The sequence below is a fragment of the Aotus nancymaae genome, unplaced genomic scaffold (genome assembly GCF_030222135.1).
Source record: "Aotus nancymaae isolate 86718 unplaced genomic scaffold, 86718_ANA_hifiasm-v0.15.2.pri h1tg000008l, whole genome shotgun sequence".
Lineage (NCBI taxonomy): Eukaryota > Metazoa > Chordata > Mammalia > Primates > Aotidae > Aotus > Aotus nancymaae.
Window position 1 is genome coordinate 58,166,271 of NW_026988419.1, and position 22,669 is coordinate 58,188,939.

Consider the following 22,669-nt stretch of genomic DNA (forward strand, 5'->3'; position numbering starts at 1 on the left):
TATGAAATACATTTCACAAATTTAAAAAGTAAAAGAGCATCCATATGCTTATTTCCAATAGTTTGAGACTGATTTTGTATTTTCTGCCAGTGCCTTATAGTGGGTTAAATGCTATTTCTATTAATAAAGATAAAATATGTAGACCAGCAAATGTAGAAGAAAAAGCCAGTTCAGGAGGGAAGATGATTATTTGCGGTTAGGACACCTTGAGTTCGAGGCACCTTACAGAGGTGCAAAGGTAGTTGAGTGTACAAGACGGAAGTGTGGGCTAAAAATCTGGTTCTAAACACAGAATTCAGTCTCATCAGGCCACAGAGAGTCGCCAAAATCATGAGAATGTGAGACTATCCTAGAGCATCTAGAATAAGACACTCAAGCCCTTGAGATACTCAAGGGCTGAGTAGAAGAGGAAAATAAAATGGAATGACCAAAGCAGCTCAGAAGAGAGCCAGGACTGCTGAGAGTCGTGGTAGCCAAGGGAATAGTGTCAAGAAGGAGGAATGGTCTCCAGAGTCAAGTGAAGTAGAAAAGTCCATCCAGTGTGACAAGGAAGGAAAAGTGCCCATTGCAAATCACCAGAGTCTTCTGGTGACTTTACTGAGCACAGAGGTGGCATATTTTGTCTTTGGTTAAAAGATATCTAATGGAGAATTACCTTATGAAATCCATAGTCATTTAAAATAGTATGCAATATTGTTTTAAAATGTCCACTATAGGCTGAGCACGGTGGCTCACCCTTTTAATCCCAGCACTTTGGGAGGCCGAGGTGGGTGGATCACAAGGTCAGAAGTTCAAGACTAGCCTGTCCAATATGGTGAAACCCCATCTCTACTAAAAATACAAAAATTAGCTGGGCGTGGTGGCAGCCACCTGTAATCCCAGCTACTCAGGAGGCTGAGGCAGGAGAATCACTTGAACCCAGGAGGCAGAGATTGCAGTGAACCAAGATTGCACCATTGCACTCCAGCCTGGGCAACAGAGCAAGACTCTGTCTCAAAAAAAAATGATCACTATAAACTTACCTCCAGTCTTTTCCCAAGCAGTTTCCCTTAGTAGTTCCATTGCCCTCTATAAAGTATTATTATTAGCAAAGAGTCATCCACCACACAGTGAATCACAAAATAAAACTCAGCTTTCTTCCCACTCTGTGAGAAGAGTAAGGGAAAACAGACCCAAAACTACATAGCCAAACCCATCATTTATGCATTTAGTATCTATTTATTAAGAACCTCCTCTCTGCCTGAGAGAATGTCAGGCCTTCAGGATGCAAAATTGAAGATTTGAGCAGCATTTATGCAATCAAGACAGGCCAATAGGATAAATATGGCAAAGCAGAAAAGTAAGGAAAAAATGGATAACGTTACTGAGCTGGGAATTAACCAACCCTGGAACAATCTACAATTAGCCTTCTTATTATGTGAGATAATAAATCCCCTTTTGTTCAACTTTCTTGAGTTGTATTTTTCTTTCCTTGCAGCCAAAAACATACAGTGATACAAGAATGATTTTAAATTATACAAATGTCCTTAATAGAGAAAGGAATGGAATGATACACATGATAGACAAATTGCTAACAGGTCGATATCTTATATTTATCCAACATTACTCTCTTATCTGAAATTATTTTCAAGCCAGGCATGGTGGGTCATGCCTGTAATCCCAACATTTTGGGAGGCCAAAGCAGGAGGATCACTTTAGCCCAGGATTCCAGACCAGCCTGGACAATGTAACAAGATCGTATCTCTACCAAAAAATTTAAAAATTAGCTGGGCATGCTGGTGCACACCTATAGTCCCAGGTACTCAGAAGCCTGAAGTGGGTAAACCTCCCACTTCAGCCTTCTGACTAGCTGGGACTATAGGTGTTTGAGGCTGCAGTGAGCTGTGATCGCACCACTGCACTCCAGCCTGGGTGAGAGAGTGAGACTCTGACTCTAAAAATAATAATAAAATAAAAATATCCAAGATCAAGGTGCTGGCAAAAAATAATAATAAAATAAAAATTAATAAAATAAAACTATTTCTAAACCTGTTAAAACATTCTTTCTAGTTTGATCCCAAAGAAATGAGAATTTAAAGGGTTTTTTCCAGGTTACTGAGCCAAAGCCCCTCAATGTCCAGGGATGCCACAGTTGCCAATATCCGCTTCATTACTACCATTTTCTTTCTTGTCCTGACTCATCCTATGGTGGCTGTGGCAGCAGTCACTGAATTAACCACCAAGAATCCCTCCAACAGAACTACCTACTTCCACTCAGTCATAAAGAAGAGAGTTTAACATTGGAGCAGAAGGGGTGAAAGGTTTGAATACAAAGTATGCCACAAGAGCCAAAAGATTCACCCAGCTGCCAACCACACACATGAAGACACCCAGCTATATGCACCAACAAATATTTGGTTTCTTTCTTGAGCATAACATAATCAAAATTAAAGACTGGGAACCTATTTCATTTCCAAATTTCTGGGGTATATTCATAATTCTTCAGTATATCCGTACTATCAATATCATCCAACCCCTCAATGAGATTGCTGGCATAGGTTCCCTTGTGACTTAAGGCCCCACTTCACATTTATAAAGAATCATCCCATTGTGTGTAACCTCTTTGCGGCAGATTGGGTTGTAGGAGTCCACAAAGCCAGAGCAGGATTCCTCTCCAAACACTTACAGCAGTGCTGAAGTTCATCTGAGCCATCATCACAGTCTTGATCTTGGTCACACACCCAGGAGTTCGGGATGCATTGCCCATCACTCTGGCACTTGAAATAGCCCTGCTGGCAGGTCACAGGAGCTAAAACAAACCAACAGAGGACTCATTATGGCAAGCATTCTGCCCATTATAGTAGCAAGCCATGCTTGTTCCACAAGAATATATCATGTCAACTCCTGCTCAATTTATGTGAAGGCAAACAGTTAACAACCCTTATACCAGAGTCTGTGGACCCCAATCAGAGTTCACCATCAAATAAGCTCGGCAACGAACTCATGAACCAAAGGAACACAGAAACACAGAGAATAAAAAAAAAAGCAGATATACACACAGATTATGACAAAGGTGTTAGGTTAAAAGCTTAACTCGAGTAAAAATAAACCATGAGTTATTGTTAAACTATTTGTTTTGTAATAGCTAATAGTAAAGTATAATGATGAACTGGAAAATCTATGAGATTTGGAAAAGAAAACCCAGAATCAAATAATTATTGCTTCCATGATTTACTTGCTTTTGGATCTTTGGCAGGTTCTCTGAACCTCAATGTATGCATCATGAAATGGGAACTATGCTCATTTCACAGTTTGTTGTGAAAAATAAGTTAAATAATATATGCAAAAGCACCATGTAATGTTAGTTGCTATCACTGTCGTCATTGGTATCGTTGTTATTGTAATTATTTTTACGGGTCAATAAAATACAATACAGGTAATCTCTGAAGAGTGTTGGCATAGCTGTTCATTTATTCCTTTACCCCAGATACACTGCTGCTCTTGCCTTTTTGCTTTTATTGTTTAATAAAAATGAACTCAGTAAGCCCAGAGGAGGCAAATAAATAGCACATGATTGTGTCTCTACAAATACAGCTTACTGCCTTGTTCATAGTCGACAAACTAGCAGCATCCACATCAGCAGGAAGTTTCTAGAAAGGCAGAAGCTCAGATCCTACCTCAAAATACGGAATCCAAATTTGCACTTTAATGAGCTCTCAGGTGATCCATTTGTGCATGAGCTTTTGAGGAGCACTGTACAGGACCCAGTCATTACCCATTTTCAAATGCATTGTCATCTAAATGACACACCGAAGTTTGACTGCTATCGTGTGTCATAAAATGGCCAACAATTCAAAACAAAAATTTTGCGTCTGCTCTCCTGATTTGTGAAAGATAACCTTTGTTAGTTCACCTGCTGGAATAAGGAAACTGCAGATGTATGATTATCACCTGTGGGAAGTCCGGAAGAGCAACGGGATCTGTGCATGGACTTACCAACCGTTAAGAACTTTAATAAATGACTTAACTACTCCACGTCTCAATTTCCTAATCTGAAAACTACCTCAGAAGATTAGTGAGAAAACTACATGACAAAATGTATGTAAAAGCCATTTTATAATCAGTTAGATCTGAGGTTTAATACATTATCCTATTTTTTAACTAGAATTTTTTTTTTTTTTTTTTTTTTTTTTTTTTTTTTTTTTTTTTTGAGACGGAGTTTCGCTCTTGTTACCCAGGCTGGAGTGCAATGGCACGATCTCGGCTCACCGCAACCTCCGCCTCCTGGGTTCAGGTAATTCTCCTGCCTCAGACTCCTGAGTAGCTGGGATTACAGGCACGCGCCACCATGCCCAGCTAATTTTTTGTATTTTTAGTAGAGACGGGGTTTTACCATGTTTACCAGGATGGTCTCGATCTCTTGACCTCGTGATCCACCCACCTCGGCCTCCCAAAGTGCTAGGATTACAGGCGTGAGCCACCGCGCCCGGCCCTTAACTAGAATTTTTTAACAACATAAATCACAGTAACCAATTCTGTGATTTCTTTATGGTAATTCACATAAGTTACTCTACACCCTTGACATAAAAATGGACTCCTCCTTGACTCACAAATCATAGTAATTCAGATAACATTATTTTTTGTTTGTTTTTGTGGGTGCACAAAATTCACTAAGCAAATATCAGAAATAATCACGTATAGGCTTCAGAAAACTGTAACCAAATATCTTTCCATATCGAAGTTGTGGTCAAGGGTTAAGGGTAAGATATAAACTGATGTGAATTGCACCCCTACCTCAGAAAGGAGTGAAATAATTGCTAACACCATCGGTTCTCTATTCAACCACACAGATCTCAAAAGACTTGGGCCCAGCCCTGCCTCTGTCAGTAAAAGGCATAGCTCTTCTGTTACAGCTGAAATCACCATGAAGCACTTACATTACTCAAAATAGAGCTTAGCCTGGCCCCTCCTCACTTACCACAACCAATTTCATCTGAGTCATCCAAACAGTCTTTGGTCCCATCACACCTCCAGTCTTTAGGGATGCAATGCCCATTTCTACAGCGAAAATGCTCACTGTCACATTCTGCAATAACAGACAGAAATTTTAAACACTTATGCCATGCAGATACTTAACTGCAGAAATATACATTTTTGATAAAAATGAAAAGTTATTCAACTAACCAAATAATCAAAGAAATGCAAATTATAAAATTAGGAAAACATTCTCCCAATGATAATATAAAAATATTTATTTGAACATCCGAAGGAAGAAAGTGATTTTCATACACATTTGATTAGTGCGTACCTTGATGTAACTCATTGGGAAAGCAGTTTGACAACATGTATCTTGCTTTTTAAAAATATTTGATCTTGGGGCCGGGCACTGTGGCTCACGCCTGTAATCCCAGCACTTTGGGAGGCCGAGGCGGGTGGATCACGAGGTCAAGAGATCGAGACCATCCCGGTCAACATGGTGAAACCCCGTCTCTACTAAAAATACAAAAAATTAGCTGGGCATGGTGGCGCATGCCTGTAATCCCAGCTACTCAGGAGGCTGAGGCAGGAGAAATGCCTGAACCCAGGAGGCGGAGGTCGCGGTGAGCCGAGATCGCGCCATTGCACTCCAGCCTGGGTAACAAGAGCGAAACTCCATCTCAAAAAAAAAAAAAAAAAAAAATTGATCTTTAATTTAGTACTTTTACTTCTAGGATTTTTTTTCCTAAGGAACTAATCAAAGAAGTAGACAAAGATTTATGTATAAAGATTTTTCATCACATTATTTATAACAAAGGAAATTGCAAACCTCTTAAATGTCTAATAACAAACAAATTAAATTTTTTCACATCTATATTTTGACAGATTAGTAACTTATAAAATGGTTATGGAGAATTTCTAAGTACTTAGAGAAATAATTTAATGTAACAAAAACAAGGATGTAAATTTTTACATATAACAGAGTTACATATGAAAAAAAAGCATAAAAAAGACCAGAATATTAACAGTGGTTATCTCTGATTGATTGATAATATCATGAGTAACTATTCATTTGCTTAACTGTACTTTTTTTAGTTTCTTATCTTATTTTTTAAGATCTACAGCAAGTTATGGCCTTTTATTCTTAGATTCTAAACTAACCAATATTTTGGCTTAGTTTTTAAAAGTTCAGTTATAACTTGCCAGATCTATAAGCTCATCTCTGTAAACAATTTTTTAAACCAAAGAGCCAAAATTAAAATAAAACAAAATCTCACAGCCAACCAGAGTATATAAACTTGACAGCAAAAGTTGACACCCAAGTGGCAGTGATACTCCCTAGTGATACTGGAAGGAGAATGTAACTTAAACAAGTTCACTTCACTGAACAAATATATCCTGTGATTTTCCTAGGTCTCCCCAAAGGACAAAGTTCCCCAAATACCTGGCCAGTGACATTCCCAAGCATTATGTGCCTCATAGAAAAAATTTTCAAATTTTTCTTGGCCAATACCAGCCCAAGTTAGAGAATGCTCAAAATTATTTTATTCTTTCACAAACCCACAGGATAAAGGAGCAATTTTTGGAGTTGGAAGAACAATTATATCTTCCCCGTGTATTTAAGCAATCATGCTAAATTACCTATTTCAATTTTTTGCTAATTAACCAAAATTAGGTATGTATACAGATCAATTACCTGCTCCTAAAATAAATAAGCAGTGTGCTGTCCTGACTTGTGTAAATGCAGGCATATCAACAGTATGACATAAACATAGTTAAGTGATCTATTCCTAGGGTATATAGGCTACTTTGTTCATGGAATGTTCAAATCTGATTGTCTGGTAGTGACATCCTGATTTATAATGTATGCTGCAAATGGTCAGAAACTTCACTTGACTAAATGGTGGTACCGAGTGGTACAGGAGTATGTACACCCAAATACCTTCTATAGACTAATGCATGATGGTGGTTGGTGGTGCAGGTCTGGGGTTGGTGGTGCAGGTCTCTTATCAACTACCTTTAAAACACAACAACCTCCCTTGCAAAAATGCCCCTAAGGAATGTACAAATTCACTCTGGAATCCCAGAACTTCTCATTGGATTTTGTTCTACAAAGCAATATTTCCATGGGAGATTAGGGGCTTTGGAGGTTTAGCTATTAACACAACATATATTAAATCACTTTTATCAATTAGGTCTATTGTTAGTGATTCAACATAATACATTTGTAAGTTCAGTACATTTGTCTACCTTAGTATCTAAGGTTGTAAAGGTAGTATCTTCTGGTTGAAAAATTGTAACAATCGTAAAGAACAGTCCTCTTACAGAGAGTTTCATATTGTCATGGAGAAAAGAAAAATATAAACTGAGAGACTGAGTATTTAGAGGAAATTATCAGAACAATATATATTGCCTGTTTTGATAATATATATAATTAATGCTATTTCATAAGCAACTTTTATTACAAGTCCCATTTTTAAGGGGTGGGGTGGGGGGACTTGTGTGTTTTTGCCAAACTAAAATACCAATTTAAACACATCATGGAAAGAACACAAAATAGAGACCCAAAAGTCATTTTATAAAACACTTCAAAGTCAATTATTTAAAATCACACATGTAAAAAATGAAACTGATGGGGAAATGTTGCAATTAAGTAATTTTTATAGGTAGGGATTTTCACATTTGATCTCCCTATCACTCCATTATCTAATATATCAAATCCAATTTTCTCAATTTATCAACAGGACTATCATAATTCACTTGTCGAATTCACCTTTGCAGTAGTAACTTTCATGCCTGTTATAACTCCCAAATGACTATTGTTTGGAAATAGTTCTCCAGAAAAAACAAACTGATACTTTATTATTGCTGGGTGACCTCTCAGCAATCAGCCAGGATGCTCCACTGGCTTCTGAAGCTCATTCTCTCATAAAGGGAGTATGTGTTGTTTAAAAATAAACCACTAGTGAAAAGGTCTAGATTAGGTCTGATAATTGCAGGTGCCCCGACTTCAATTGGTCTACATGCACTTTATTTTCTGAGTGTTTTGTTTTACACAAATAGCCTTTACTCACAACCCTCCAAAAGTTTTATCTAGATATTATCTACATTTTGTTATTTAAGAATTTGAAGTTTTTTTAAAAAAAAGATAAAGGGATTATTCCACCCACAGGGAGGAAAAAAAATCTATACAGAGCTGGCTTTAAAACTTTGTTTAGCAAATAGTCTTTAATTTGCCACATTCAACCAATCCAGTTTTAACCAAGAAGTAATCTTGCAAACAATCATTTATGTATCTTTAAAACATTTAAAACATTTTCCAGGAGTCTGTCTGAACCTATTCTGGTTTGGGTGCTGCCTGATTTTAAAAAATAAAAAAAAAAAAAACCTCTAGTAAAAACCAAGGAGGAAAATATATCCACATTGAAATTAAAAACCTTTTGTTAAGAACCAGGCAGTCATCACAAAGGAACCATCAAAACCAAGTGAACACCCTATCCCCCCAGCACTAGCTCCTGCCTTTCCTGTGAATCAGAATAGATGGTGCAAAGATGAAAAGAAGTATTCATACGGCACTTAAATGACATGCATCATTCTAAGTGCTCTGCCAATATTAGCTCATTTAATCCTCATAATAACCCTGTGAAATAGACGCTGTTATTATGAACATTTTACAAATAAAGAAATCGAAGCACAGAGCAATTCAGTAACTTGCCCACAATCCAATAGCAAATATGTGCAAAACAAGGATTTGAATCTGACAGTTCTGATTCCAGCATTCGTGCTACTTGACCACTACTCTACATTCCCTTTCACCAAAAAAAGTTTATTCCACTAAACTCAAGAATGAATGGGAAAATCTGATTTTTTTCCTCCAAAATTGCTCTCAATTAACATTAACTGAGTTCATTATTGGGCTGGTGTAGAATCTATAGTGCTCATATACTTCAGGTGGAGAAAAAGAGTAGTCTACTTGGTGACTAACATAGCGTTAAAAAAATTATTGGAGGCCGGGCGCGGTGGCTCAAGCCTGTAATCCCAGCACTTTGGGAGGCCGAGGCGGGTGGATCACGAGGTCAAGAGATCGAGACCATCCTGGTCAACATGGTGAAACCCCGTCTCTACTAATACAAAAAATTAGCTGGGCACGGTGGCGCGTGCCTGTAATCCCAGCTACTCCGGAGGCTGAGGCAGGAGAATTGCCTGAACCCAGGAGGCGGAGATTGCGGTGAGCCGAGATCGCGCCATTGCGCTCCAGCCTGGGTATCAAGAGCGAAACTCCGTCTCAAAAAAAAAAAAAAAAAAAAAATTATTGGATTTAGGACACACATATACCTGACTGTTGCATGGATAAAAAAAAATTATTGGATTTAGGAAAAATTGCACCAATCAAAAACAATGAAAAAAAAAAACAGGAGTAATCCTTTCTTCATAAGTAGCCATATCCCAGGCTTTGGGCAAGTGTTGGACAAGAATGCGTTAAGATAAGATATTAGAGTAACAGATAGTGCCCAGAGAAAGGAAGTCATTTGCCTGTTTGTTTTCCAGAGCAAGGAACAACCCTAGATTGAGAACATTCCTCTGCCATTTGCAGTCTCTGGCACAGCACTGGGTGCTTATGGACTAGCTAAGGCATATTCATCAGGAAACGCAGAATTCTCTTTGTAAAATTTAGCCTGCTGAGACCATTATATATCAGAGATATAAAAAACTATCAGAGCAAACAATTAGACATTAAGTGGAAATTTACCATCTTAAATCCATAGAGAGAAAAATGGAATCTGGAATAATCTAAAAAAAGAGGAATATCTAGAAGTTTTAGAAAAAAGAGCAAAACATTGAGTCATATTAATAGCAGTTTCACTCTTTTACCCTTTCTTTGTAAGTTTCTTTTTCTTTCCATAAATTCACTTTTTTTTTTTTTTTTGAGACAGAATCTCGCTGTGTCGCCCAGGCTGGAGTGCAGTGGCACAATCTCAGCTCCCCGCAACCTCCGCCTCCCGAGTTCAAGCAATTCTTCTGCCTCAGCCTCCTGAGTAGCTGGGAATACAGATGCATGCCACCAGGCCCAGCTAATTTTTGTATTTTTAGTAGAGATGGGGTTTCACCATATCGGTCAGCCTGGTCTCAAACTTCTGACCTCATGATCCATCTGCCTTAGCCTCCCAAAGTGCTGGGATTACAGGCATGAGCCACCACGCCCGGCCCCATAAATTATCTTCTTAGAAGAGAAAGGCAAGTGGTAGTCAATGGAACATTGTCCAAAGTTAACAGAGTAAGGTAATTTCTATGGCAAATCCTATTTCCCTGCTAGATCCTCTTAACACATGCTGGTCCTTCCAAACACTTGGTCTACCTGAGGAGGTACGTGTCCTCTTCTTTAAAATGTCAACAACTAAATCACATTTTAATAGTCCCACCTTCACTAAACTCAAAGAAACAAACAAATTTAAGAGGCAATTCCTTATCCGTAATTTTTGCTTCACTTTTTCTCTACTTAATTTTGATTCCTTTGGTATTGATAGACATACTTCTGATATTCATAAGTTGGCTGACAGTTCACTGCAATTCTCATACCTTGCTCATGTAAACAAAGCCAGTCTCCTTTTGAAGATTTAGGGTCATCTGCTTATTTCCAAAACTTTACACTATAGTGATGATGGCCAAGCGTGACAAATTATGTGGAGCACCCTACCCTGTCTAGTGTCAAATTGATGGAATAGTCAAGGATTCAGTTAATGAAACTGAAACAAACCATGAACAGCAAACCAGCATACTATTCTCTTTCTGTGCAACATTTTAACTGCTTGGTTTTCCTTACAGATCACCAAATAGGTGGCAGGAATTCTTTTTTTTTTTTTTTCCTAATCCAGTTTACAAACCATTGAATAGACGGCTTTGTTCAAATTATTGTTTCAGAGCCCCGATGTTTTCTTAGAGCAAAACAATATTATAAGGACATTTCAAGAAGTCAAAGATTTGAGGACAAAACCTACAAAGCAAGTTGATGCATTATCATGTAGACACAGATTTTCAGTGCTAAATAAATAAGGGCCAAAAGAATGTGATGCCAGATTCACTAAAGCCACAAACAAATTTATAACTACTATGTGCAGTTATCCTAGGACCAGTGGAAGAAAAAAGAAAAATAAGATACAGTCCTTTTTTGACAGAGCCTATAAGTTTATTGGGAGCAAAAGTGATTTATATGTTATAAATTAAATATCCATGCAATAACAATAGCTGTTATTTACTGAGCACCTACTATGTGTTAGACAATATGGAAAGCTTTATACATATCCACTGGATGGATCCTCTTTGAACTGTATGATGTGAGATTTATACTTATTTAATAGAAGAGAATCTGAGCCTCAGTGACATTAATGAACTCCCTCAGGGCCAGAAAGGTAGCAAATGTCAAAGTCTGATTTAGCCCCAGGACCTGTGTGACTCCAGAGCCTGTACTTATTTTATCATTTCACATCCTGCAAAGAAAATGACAGCATTTGTTCACCCAGACTTGCCAGCAGTATTTTAAGTGTTTCCCATGAATTACCTTACTTACTCTCACAACAGCCTTGTGACATGGTATTAATGGCCCCATTTCATAGATGAGACAATGAGGCTTGACCAAATCTCACAGCTAGTAGGTAGCGGAGCACATATTTACACTGAGGCAGTCTGACTCCAAACCTATGTCACATGACAATAGACAGTTTGGTTCCAAATAACAATGGAGATAATAAAAACCAACTGGCCTTGGGGGGAAAAATAACACTGCAGGCTGGTGTCATCAGAGAAGTCTTCACAAAGAATTCTAAGACTACACTGGGTCTTTGTGAATGAGCAGGATTTGGGGAGGTGAAGAGGGAGACCAGGCTTTGTGTGTAGGGTCAAAACAACTTGACAGACCAGGCATGATGACACATGCCTGTAATCCCAGCACTTTGGGAGGTCGAGGGGGGCAGATCACTAAGACCAGGAGTTCAAGACCAGCCTGGCCAACATGGTGAAACCTGTCTCTAAGAAAAAAAAACACAACTTGACAGAAACTTAGCATGGGTGAGGGTCTAATGAGTAGGACCCAAGCAGTGGGAACCTCTTGGAGAGCAGTAGGCAACAAGGCTGGGAAGATGGAGAAAAAAGAGCTTTGAGTGCCAAGCAAAAGAGTATGAGGGTGACTACTCAGGCAGTAACTGAGTTAAAGGTGAAGATCGCTCTGCGTAGGTAAAGCCTGAACTAGCATACAGACTTTGTCAATGAGAAGAGCTTGGAGCTCCACCTCAATCCCCAAAACCTCACCCAAACCATGAGTCCAGTGAGCAGGCTGGTAGGTGCTTCACCAAGAGGCTGCTAGCAGAGAACGGTATCACCCTGCAGCCCCTCCAGCTGCCCCAGGCTGATCCAAAGCAGCCCTATTTGCACGGCAAACTACCAACAGATTCCATGAGGCAGGGGTTCCCAGACCCAGGGCTACAGTCCGGTACTGGTCCGTGGCCTGTTAGGAACCAGGCTACACAGCTGCAGGTGAGAGGCAGGTAAGTGAGCATTATCGCCTGAGCTCCACCTCCTGTCAGATCAGTGGCTGCATTAGAGTCTCAAAGGAGCACAAACCCTACTGTGAACTGCACATGAGAGGGATCTAGGTTGCACATTCCTTAGGAGAATCTAATGCCTGATGATCTGAGGTAAAACTGTTTTATCCTGAAGCCATCCCTCCCTCACCACCACCACTCTCTGTGGAAAAATCATCTTCCATGAAATCAGTCCCTCATGCCCAAAAGGTTGGGGACCACCGCCTTAGGGCATTGCCAGCATCCTAGTGACCATCCCCCACCATCCTCTCCAAGCTGGCCATGTCTGAGTATCCAGCCCACAGAATCCAGTCAGCTCTCATAGTCAGTTGATCTCAAAGATTACTTAAATATTGCTTAGTAATTGAAATAAAGTGCCTTTCCAATAACCAAACGCCAGCAGAATGAGATATACTACTTGAGGAGCCTCTCAATTCTGAGCAATGAGAGATTTAAACTGAGATGTTTATAACTGAACTACCCTTCTCCATTTCCATTTAAACACTAGTCACCTGTCTTTCTCCCCTGCCCCCAAGGCTCTTACATCCCACTTGTTTTTTCATTATGCACCTCTCACCTCTACAATCAGGCAGTCCATCAGCACTAAAGAGCATTATAAGCAAAGCCACACTTCTTGGAGGGTCTTCAGGGGACACTATTGGCATTTAGGATAGGAAAATTACTCACCTTGCAGAGATGTCCTGGGCAAAGCAGTATGTACGTCATCCCTGGCTCCCATTTGTGGAACACCAGTATTGCCCTCCCCCCATCACCATGACAACAAAAAACACTCCCATGCACGTCCAGACACTGCTTGAGAGCGGCAGTACCACCCCCAGTGGAGAACAACTCAGAACCTCTAAGCGGCTTGGACAGTCAGAGCTCAAACTTATCTTAGCCTACCTGAAAGAGATCAACTTAAAAAAAAAAAACCATAATAAATTCTTCCATTCTAAAGATAATAAAATTTCTTAAACAGCAATCCCACTCCTTCCCACCCATCAATAAGAGCACCTAGGATTGGGCAATTTCACCCTGCAGCGGCAGCAACTTGAAATGAACTCCCCTGGGAGTGTGATAAAGAATCTAAGTTCCAGGAAGGCCTGTTTCATCCTGGAATGTTCCATTCCATTTCACATCCACAGGTCTACCCCTTCAAGGGGAGGGAATCACACTTGAAAAACACAAGCATCTGAAATCCTCAAGTAGTTCATCATTAATGTAAAGGATTGTGGCTAAGAAAAACAGTCATAAACACATCTGCTTTATGGTGCAAACTTTTCCCATCCATCTTCATTATCAGAGCAAAAAAATAATTTTTTCAAATGTCCTCCCCATCCCACCACATACACTCACAAAAAATAAAAATATAAATTGACAATCACTTAAGTCCCCAAACATTCAAAAGAATCTCCAAGTTTTTACCAAGAATGCTGAGCAAGGAAAACTTCCTATCAGCCCGCATCAAAGCTCTGAAACTGCATTTGTATCGGTCTTCTCTGTGCTCCTCCTGAATAGCTCATGCAGTGCTTTCTCTATCAGCTAAGTCACTGAGGTTCCTGGAGAGGGACTATCCTTTACATGGAAGGAAACTAAACCCCAGACCTTCTTCTCCTCTGCCCCCCATCCCGATTAGGGACTAACTGGTTATTTACATCTTTCATGCTAAAAGAGCTACACTTATAGGATGTTGAGAAAGAACACTATCCAAACAGAAGAAAAATTAAGATGGCCTGCCTGCCCAGGTGAATAAAGACCCAATGAATCAAACTACTTAAAAGAATAGCATGCCCTTCAGCACCTGGTGATTTAACACACCCTGTGCAAAAACTATAAATCATCCCATTTAAGAGCAGATTTCCAGTCCCAATCTCCCAGAGAATTCCTATATGGCTTTTTGATTAAAAACATAAATTACTGGAAGATGGTTGCATAGAATCAGACACTAAGAAAGAAAATGGACATTCATGAGAAATAAATGACAAGAGAGACATTAGAAAGGCAGCTTTCCTGCTTAAGGCTTTTGAATGATGTTTCAGACTAGCATTAATAGACAGCATCAAACCAGGGTTTTCCTGATTAATTAGGTCCAAGTGTTGAACCATAAACAAAACTGACATGGATATGTTAAAGCTACAAGCATCACTTTCATTTTAGTTATCCTAATCAGATGAGATCACCAGCTTATCAAATGAATGATAGCTTGATACTCAAATTATGACAATAACGACAAGAAGAGAAGAAACTAACTCGCAATTGGTGGATCTGGTAATTCCCCATAGGCTAAATTATTATAAGCTAAATTATTTATAATTACAAAATGGACCTTCTTGACTGAATCATATAAACACCTTGCAGTATTCCTTCTCCTTAACTCCATGTTATTTAGTTCTTGACTATCACAAGAGTTACAACAAGCTCTAAAGACATGAGAAGAGAGAGAAGATGTAAAAATAGGGAGAAAAGCCAGGCACGGTGGCTCACGCCTGTAATTCTAGCACTTTGGGAGGCTGAGGTGGGTGGATCACCTGAGGTCAGGAGTTCAAGACCAGTCTGATCATTATGGTGAAACCCCATCTTTTAAAAAAAAAAAATTAAATAAAAAATAGGGAGAAAAAGAAAAAGGGAGAGAGAGAGGAAAAGAGAGAGGGCAGAAAGGAGAGATGTCACAGTTAGCAATCAGTGTCCAGACAGTAAATTTAACAAGACCTAGCATCTTGCATCCTAACCTTGGTTTAAATGACACCTGGCATCTCGCACTTTAACCTCAATTTGGTACAAAATGGCAACTCATCCTTATTTGGCTATGGCCCAAATTCAGACTGAACCAGTATGTAATTGCTAAGTGGGTTTATAGGCAAGGGCAAGTTACATAGGAATTAAATAACCTCTCATTCTAAATGTGTACATTTTCAGAAAGTAGAGATCAGGTATCTCTCTCTCTATATATATACACACACACACACACACACACACACACACATACATATATAATTTACTCTAATGAAACCAACGCTTCAACATTAATAAGGAACTCTGATGATAACTCTTATCAAAAAATGTTTATGCTTGGTGATGATGAGGCTCATTGCATTGTTATTCACGCAAACACTGAACTTTATCCACAGTTCATGTGTTAGATGAATAATTAAGTTGCACACACATGCACACTTCAATCTTGACCATTTAGTTATGGGTATGTATGGCTTCTGCCAACAGAGTATGAATTTTCTTAAACTGTTAAGAAATATTGTGCAGCAAGAGTGCCAAAAGATTTCCAACAATAAGTTAAAAAGTCTTTTCTTGGGCAATAAGTACTGATAATTAATCATCTAGTAAGCTGAAGTCAACATTTTTAATAAAAATGTAATATGTCATTCCTTTTTAAAAATTGGTTTCGCTGCTATTTTACACAATATTTTTTGTACTTTTCCCCTTTAGTGACAAGTTATGCCTTGGAAAGGAAAGTTTAAAATTCTCCTGCCATGACCTGGATATATGAAATATAAAGAACAGAAGAATAGATGAGACTAAGCGACCTCTGTATTCCCAGGGCCTGTTACAGAACCTCCTGATACCCAGCCTACACTCAATAATTGAACTATATATGATGTGTTAGAATATATGTGTGAAACCAACATGATGTCCAAAAGATGATAAAGAGATCTGCAAAGAAGGAAGGAAAGAAGGAAGGAAGGAAGGAAGGAAGGAAGGAAGGAAGGAAGGAAGGAAAAAAGGGCTACAAGGGCACATCTTATCCTACGATCAAAAATTGCAATTTATATTATAAGCAATTGCTAATGTAGCATAATCATGATTTTAATTTCCCTATACAGAGACAAATGTAATGCTGAATCGTTGCCTCATAAATCTATAAAGCAGGACCTATTATATTTGCAAATACTCTCATGGTAGAATGACCCTAAATTTCCTGTGTCTCCCCTACTGCATTGCTTTTAACAGACTGAGCAAAAGAACTTCAGAACATGCCTCACCAGCATGTTATCTTTGCACAGGGAGTCCCTTGGTTTGTTATGCCTGGGCTCAAATACATTAGTAGGTCTCCAAATCGTGTTCAGGCTCTGTAAATGTCATCACTTCACCTTATAATGTGATTGTGATGACTTGAAACAATTCAATAGCTTGTTGACATGGAATCAACAATATTACATTGTCACCAACTGATACCCACGTGTAATAAGGTGGTGTTCAGGTTTCTGCCCAGACATGGTGAATTTATAATGTCCCAATATTAACACCAATATGAATAAAATTACAAGTTTATCTGCAACGACTGTCAGAAACAGAAAGAAAAAAAGCAGAGTATATTTCCTAATCTATGTTTTAAATATAGTAAAAACCTTTGTCACTATTATAAATATAAAATCTTAGAACTTTAATGCTAAAAAAAAGCATGGTTTCAGTAATAAACTATACCAGAAAGTACATACAATAAAATCTCTACTTACTGACACACAAGTAATTAAAGCCATTTGCTTACTGGAGTTCTGTTTGTATTATACTTTTTAAAAAGGCAATAAAATAAAATAAAATGATAATAGAGAGTTAGCCAAGCATAGAGTTTCAGTGGCCATCTCAATTCTGGGTGTTGGGTACCTACAGTTTTCAGTCCTGGATTAGCATGAATGAGCTAACATGCAGAACATAGATCCATAAGCATCGTAATAATTAAGTAAGATTTAAATTAAATTCAGCAAGAATGGCTAAAATAAGAAGAATAACAATGGAAAAAACAATAGCCAGAGGGCCAAGAGATGCATGGCTTTCACCTCTGGCAAAGCACTGACTGTCCCTATGTCATTCCAAAATCTAAGTTCCATGAGGGCAGAAACTGTGTCTCATTTACCACTGAACCTTCACTCAATAAATATTTGTTACTGAATTGGCTTAGCTTGATGAACTTGAATTTAAACTGATACAGTACGCAGTTTTCTTACCTACAAAATTTCTGACCTGCAAAATCAGGTTATGGTGAAGATTCAAGAGGTCCCTGTAAACCTCTGGCACAATGCCTGAAGCACAGCCGCCCATCCATGAAGTGTGGTTCCCTCCAGGGCATTCCCACCACTCAGCTAACTCTCACTTTCTAGAAGTTGTTTCCCTACTTTCTGACTGAGAGAAAACTCAAAATCTAAGCCACCTTGCTTGGTAGGATGTGCAGCGCTGAAAGCACAGGTGTTGCTGGTTGCCTCCACGGGCCCAGTCAAGGGCAAGAGTGAGAAATCAAGATTTATTCTAATAAACACAGGTGAAAGTAGAGCCAAAGCAAGCTTGCTCCCAATTTGCTATTTTCTTGTTTATGTACTTCTGATGTTTATTTTCTTGTTTATATATTTTTCTATTTTCCTACAATGAGCATTTTTATTATTTTGTCTGTTGTAAATCACTCAAATTTCAGGTGATCCTCTGGAGTTTTATGTGAAATACTGTAGCTGTGTAATTATGACACCAAAAAGAACTGGATGATAAATATACAGTCTTTCCCAGAATGGACATTAAGTCAATATACTGTACATTAAACTTGGTCATAGTTATCTATCATCATAAAAAGGATTCCTGTTGACCTCAACTCATGCTTTGGCATAAGCCATAGAATTAAGGACATAAAGAAATTCAGGCTTAATCAACAGAAACTAAGCTAAAAAGTTTTCCATTTAAAAAGTTTGGCCAGCACAGTAGCTCATGCCCGTAACCCCAGCAATTTGGGAGACCAGGAGTTTGTGATCAACATAGACAACAGAGAGAAATCATGTCTCAATAAAAGAAAAGAAAGAAAGTTCAGAGATTCTCCAGGTCCCAGGTTTAAGATAATTAATTTTAAATTTTTCCTAAAAGCATTAAAGGCCAGGTGTGGTGGATCATTCCTGTAATCCCAGCACTTTGGGAGGCCAAGGCAGGCGGATCACTTGAGTTCAGGAGTTAAAGACCAGCCTGATTAACATGGCAAAAACCTGTCCCTACTAAAAATACAAAAAATTAGGCCGGGCATGGTGGCTCACGCCTGTAATCCAAGCATTTTGGAGGCCAAGGAGGGTGGATCGCCTGAGTTCAGGAGTTCAAGACCAGCCTGACCAACATGGTGAAACCCCGTCTTTAAAAAAAATAATAAAAATAATAAATAAATAAAAATACAAAAAATTAGCCAGGCATGGTGGTGTATGCCTGTAGTCCCCATTACTCGGGAGGCTGAAGTGGGAGAATCTCTTGAACCCGGGAGGCAGAGGTTGCAGTGAGCCGAGATAGTGCCATTGCACTCCAACCTAAGTGACAGAGCGAGACTCCATCTCAAAAAAAAAAAAAACATTAAAAATATTCACTATCCTAGTTCTCTAAACTTTCTCTTATATAATAGAAAAACACAACAAATGCAAAAATATTCTTTGACTAAAATAAATATGATAATGACCTTCCAATTCATTCAAAGAAAAACTTCATTATCTTGTTACCTTATTTCTGGCTGAATGAGAATAGATTTCCATACACCTAGACATGCAGCCCTTGCAAAAGAAGGAATAAGGCCGGGTGCAGTGGCTCACACCTGTAATTCCAGCACTTTGGAAGGCCGAGGCAGGTGGATCACTGGAGGTCAGGAGTTCAACACCAACCTGGCCAACAAGGTGAAACCCCGTCTCTACTGAAAATACAAAAAGAAATTAGCCAGGCATGGTGGTGTGCACCTGTAATCCCAGTTACTCAAGAGACTGAGGCAGGAAAATCACTTAAAACCAGGAGGCAGAGGCTGCAGTGAGCTCAGATGGGCCACTATACTCTGGCCTGGGTGACAAAGCAAGACTCCATCACACACACACAAAAATAGGAATGAAATACCCCATTGCCATGACCCCACTCATATGCTTTTCCATTAATGAAACAAAGAGATCTTATCACCCTCCAAAGTATTCTCCGCTGCACAGAGCAAATGCTCCAAACTAAATGCAACCCAACAAACAGGTACTGAAGCTCTGATAGACCATTTATCTTTGCACTCTTAAGGTAGAATAACACTTGTCAGGAAACAAGCCCTCTTGCCCACAACTGCTTGGCTGTCCTCAAGCAAGCCAATACAACGATCCCATCTCCTTCCAGAAACCAAGAATCTAAAGTTAGCCAGTTCTTCCCTGGGAAGAGTTATGTTCACTCTGTTTACTATAAGCACTCAACACTTCACAAAGTTTGGTGGGTAAGGTTACAAAGAGGGAAGAGCAACTTAAACTTAAAAGGCTGTTCTGATAGTTCAGGAATGAGATGATTAGAGCCTTATCTAGTTAAACGGCCCCAGCTTTGCCTGACTTCCCCCACCCCTGTCTAAAAACCCTTTCCTTCTCTCTCCCTCAGATCCCCATAACAGGGCCAGAGTTTTCACGGCTCGTGACCCTGACCCCAAAAATCTGCTCCCAGGTGAACTTATTCACAGGAAGGTCTGAGTGATTCTTAAAGCCTTCGTCGGGTATTTGCACTTTCAGCAGAAAATAGAAGCCCTCACGGAATGAATTTTCTAATTGTGGCATTTTAGGCATTCCTAATGCCTAAATACCTTCCTCACCAGCTTGATGGAGCAGATTGTAGGGGAACAGAGTATCTTATCAGGGCTTCTAACGTCGTACCACATAGGTTGTGGTACCATTTATAAGGCCATCTTTGTTAATGCCAGAAACCTCATGAGCAGTCAGATAGCATTTTCCCATAAAAGCACAGGCCAGTTCAAATACAGTCAAAGGGCTTTTCAGGAGAATTTGGTGACATCTCTGGATCAGTGTAATGTATTTCAGATTAATCTAGACTGAAGAAAAAGGCCCTAAGGGAATATTGCAAAAGCAATGACTCCCAAGGCCTCAAGAGAATCAATTAACACCTGAACATGATTAATGAAACACTGTCTTTTGGGCTCTGTTGTAAACGGAAAGCCCTTATTCTACTATTTGTAACTCAGAGAACTCCTTCCACTGGAAACAAAAGATTCATCCATTCCACCCAAAGTGGAATATGTGTATGTATGCATGTACATCTACATATATGCACATCTACATATACGCACCAATGTTACCAGGCTTACTGAACAAGAAACAGACTTGAGGCCAGGTGTTGTGGCTCACACCTATAATCCCAACACTTTGGGAAGCTGAGGCAGGAGGATCGCTTGAGCCCAGGAGTTTGAGACCACCCTGGGCAACATAGTGAGAGCCAGTATCTACAAAAATAAAACAAATTAACCAGGTGTGGTGGTGCACACCTGTAGTCCTAGCTATTCAGGAGGCTGAGGTAGGAGGATTGCTTGAGCCCAGGAGTTTGAAGCTGCAGTGAGTTATGATCATGCCACTGCACTGCACTCCAGCAAAAGAAAGAGAACAAAAGGGGAGGGGAGTGGGGAAGGAGAGAGGGAGGGAGTAGGGGAGGAGAGAGAGAGAGAAAGAAAGAAAGAGAGAAAGGGAGGAACAGAGGGAGCGAGGGAAGGAAGGAAGAAAGAAGGGAGGAAGGGGGAAAGGAAGGAAGAAAAGGAGGGAGGGAGGGAGGAAAGGATGGAGGAAGGGAGGAGAGAGAGAAGGATAGAAAAGAAAATAAAGACAAAATGCATTCCAAAAGGCACACTTTATAGAGTGCTCATGTGGCCATGTGTTTGTTTACCATCACTGGATTAACTCAAGAAGTTTCAGTAAATTTTTCCCCCTATTGATTCAACTATTGCTACATATGAAATCATTATTTCTCCAAGTATATCAGTCTGTATTTTCCTTCTTCCATCTGCCAAGCATGTCTAAAAGTCAACAGTTTTTCCACACAAGGTTAAGAAACAAAGTCTGAATAGCCAGATGGAGGTATACTATTGGGAAACTACTATAATATTACAGTAGGACTAGGAAGGGGAAGAGCATGCGAAGACTGCTTAGAAGCCAAGTAACTGTCCAGGGTGAAGGCCCTCTAGTCATATACGCAGGGTTCAAACCACTGCTCCACCTCTTACTAACTCTCTGGCAGCCATTTAATTTCTGTGCCTCAGTTTCCTCATCTAAAAATGGAGATAATAAAAGCTCCTACTCATAACATTAATCTGAGGATAGAGTGAGGATTATGGGTCTGGCATAGCAGTGTTTAATAAAAATTGATAACCGTTACTATTTTTAGGCCAGCAGTTTCTGATCCTTTAAACCCCAAATATTGTCTCCCTCTGAATTCTACAGGAGGTTTTTTTCTGCTTCATGTATATTTGCTTATATAAGAATTTATATATATATAGCTCTTCTATATTCATTGGCAACCCAGTTTGAAAATCTATTAAAATAACCTAATTATGTGGCATATTCCCCCAAAAGCTGATCTAATACAGAAAGTTACTATCTTCCCCACCAAATATTTCTTAAGTCTAAGATTCACAAAAGAACAACATATCCATATTCAAGGTAAAACCGAACTAGAAAAATAAAACAACTCACAAAGATAGGCAAATTTATAGGCACACATCTATTCCACATACTTTCAAAAATATATGACTACTTCAGGAAATAACTAAATTTTCTGGTTGATACTGGCTGTGTTCTTAAGACATTTTCAACAATTATATTTCAAGGGTGTTTAAGAAGTTTAGTAATAATAAAAAATACATGATTAACTAAATAACATTAACCAGTTGCGTAAAAGTAGATCTCTTAATCCAAATAAGTTGATAGTGACAATATTTATTGAACCACTGAGTTATACAATGTAGAATTACTAACCCCTGTTATTAGTATCTACGATTTTAAAATTATCCTCACTTCATTCTGATAAATTTGGAAATTGTTTCTGACTTCGTGACATTTTGAAAGAGGCCAAACATGAGGGAAACATAGAGACCACATCTCACAGAAGAAAAAGTCCAAAGCTTTTCAAAATGCAGACTGCTAAGGGTATCGTCACCATAGCAACCCTTGAGTAAAGGGAATTCCAATATGAAGAAACCAGAGAATAAGCAGTATTTTCACTTCAAAAGCATAAACTTATGGATGCATCTATATGGTATACATTTGTACTCTATAAGGTCAAAGGTTAAAAGTGACCTTAAAGTCAAATTCCAGCATTCTTTTGGTGCATACTATATACCTACAATTTCTTTCCTATCTCTTAGAGTCATTCAGAATAAGTTT

At 39.0% G+C, this 22,669-nt stretch overlaps 1 protein-coding gene across 1 annotated transcript in view; it reads right to left on the minus strand.

Moving 5' to 3' along the window:
- Nucleotides 1–22,669, minus strand: part of LRP2 (LDL receptor related protein 2) — a 224,482-nt gene that overhangs the window by 177,113 nt on the left and 24,700 nt on the right. The window contains exons 2-3 of the mRNA XM_064373346.1: nt 4,958–5,065; nt 2,666–2,788 (exon numbers count right to left, since the gene is read on the minus strand). Coding sequence (XP_064229416.1) covers nt 2,666–2,788; nt 4,958–5,065 — 231 coding nt within the window. The remainder of the gene's footprint in view (nt 1–2,665; nt 2,789–4,957; nt 5,066–22,669) is intronic.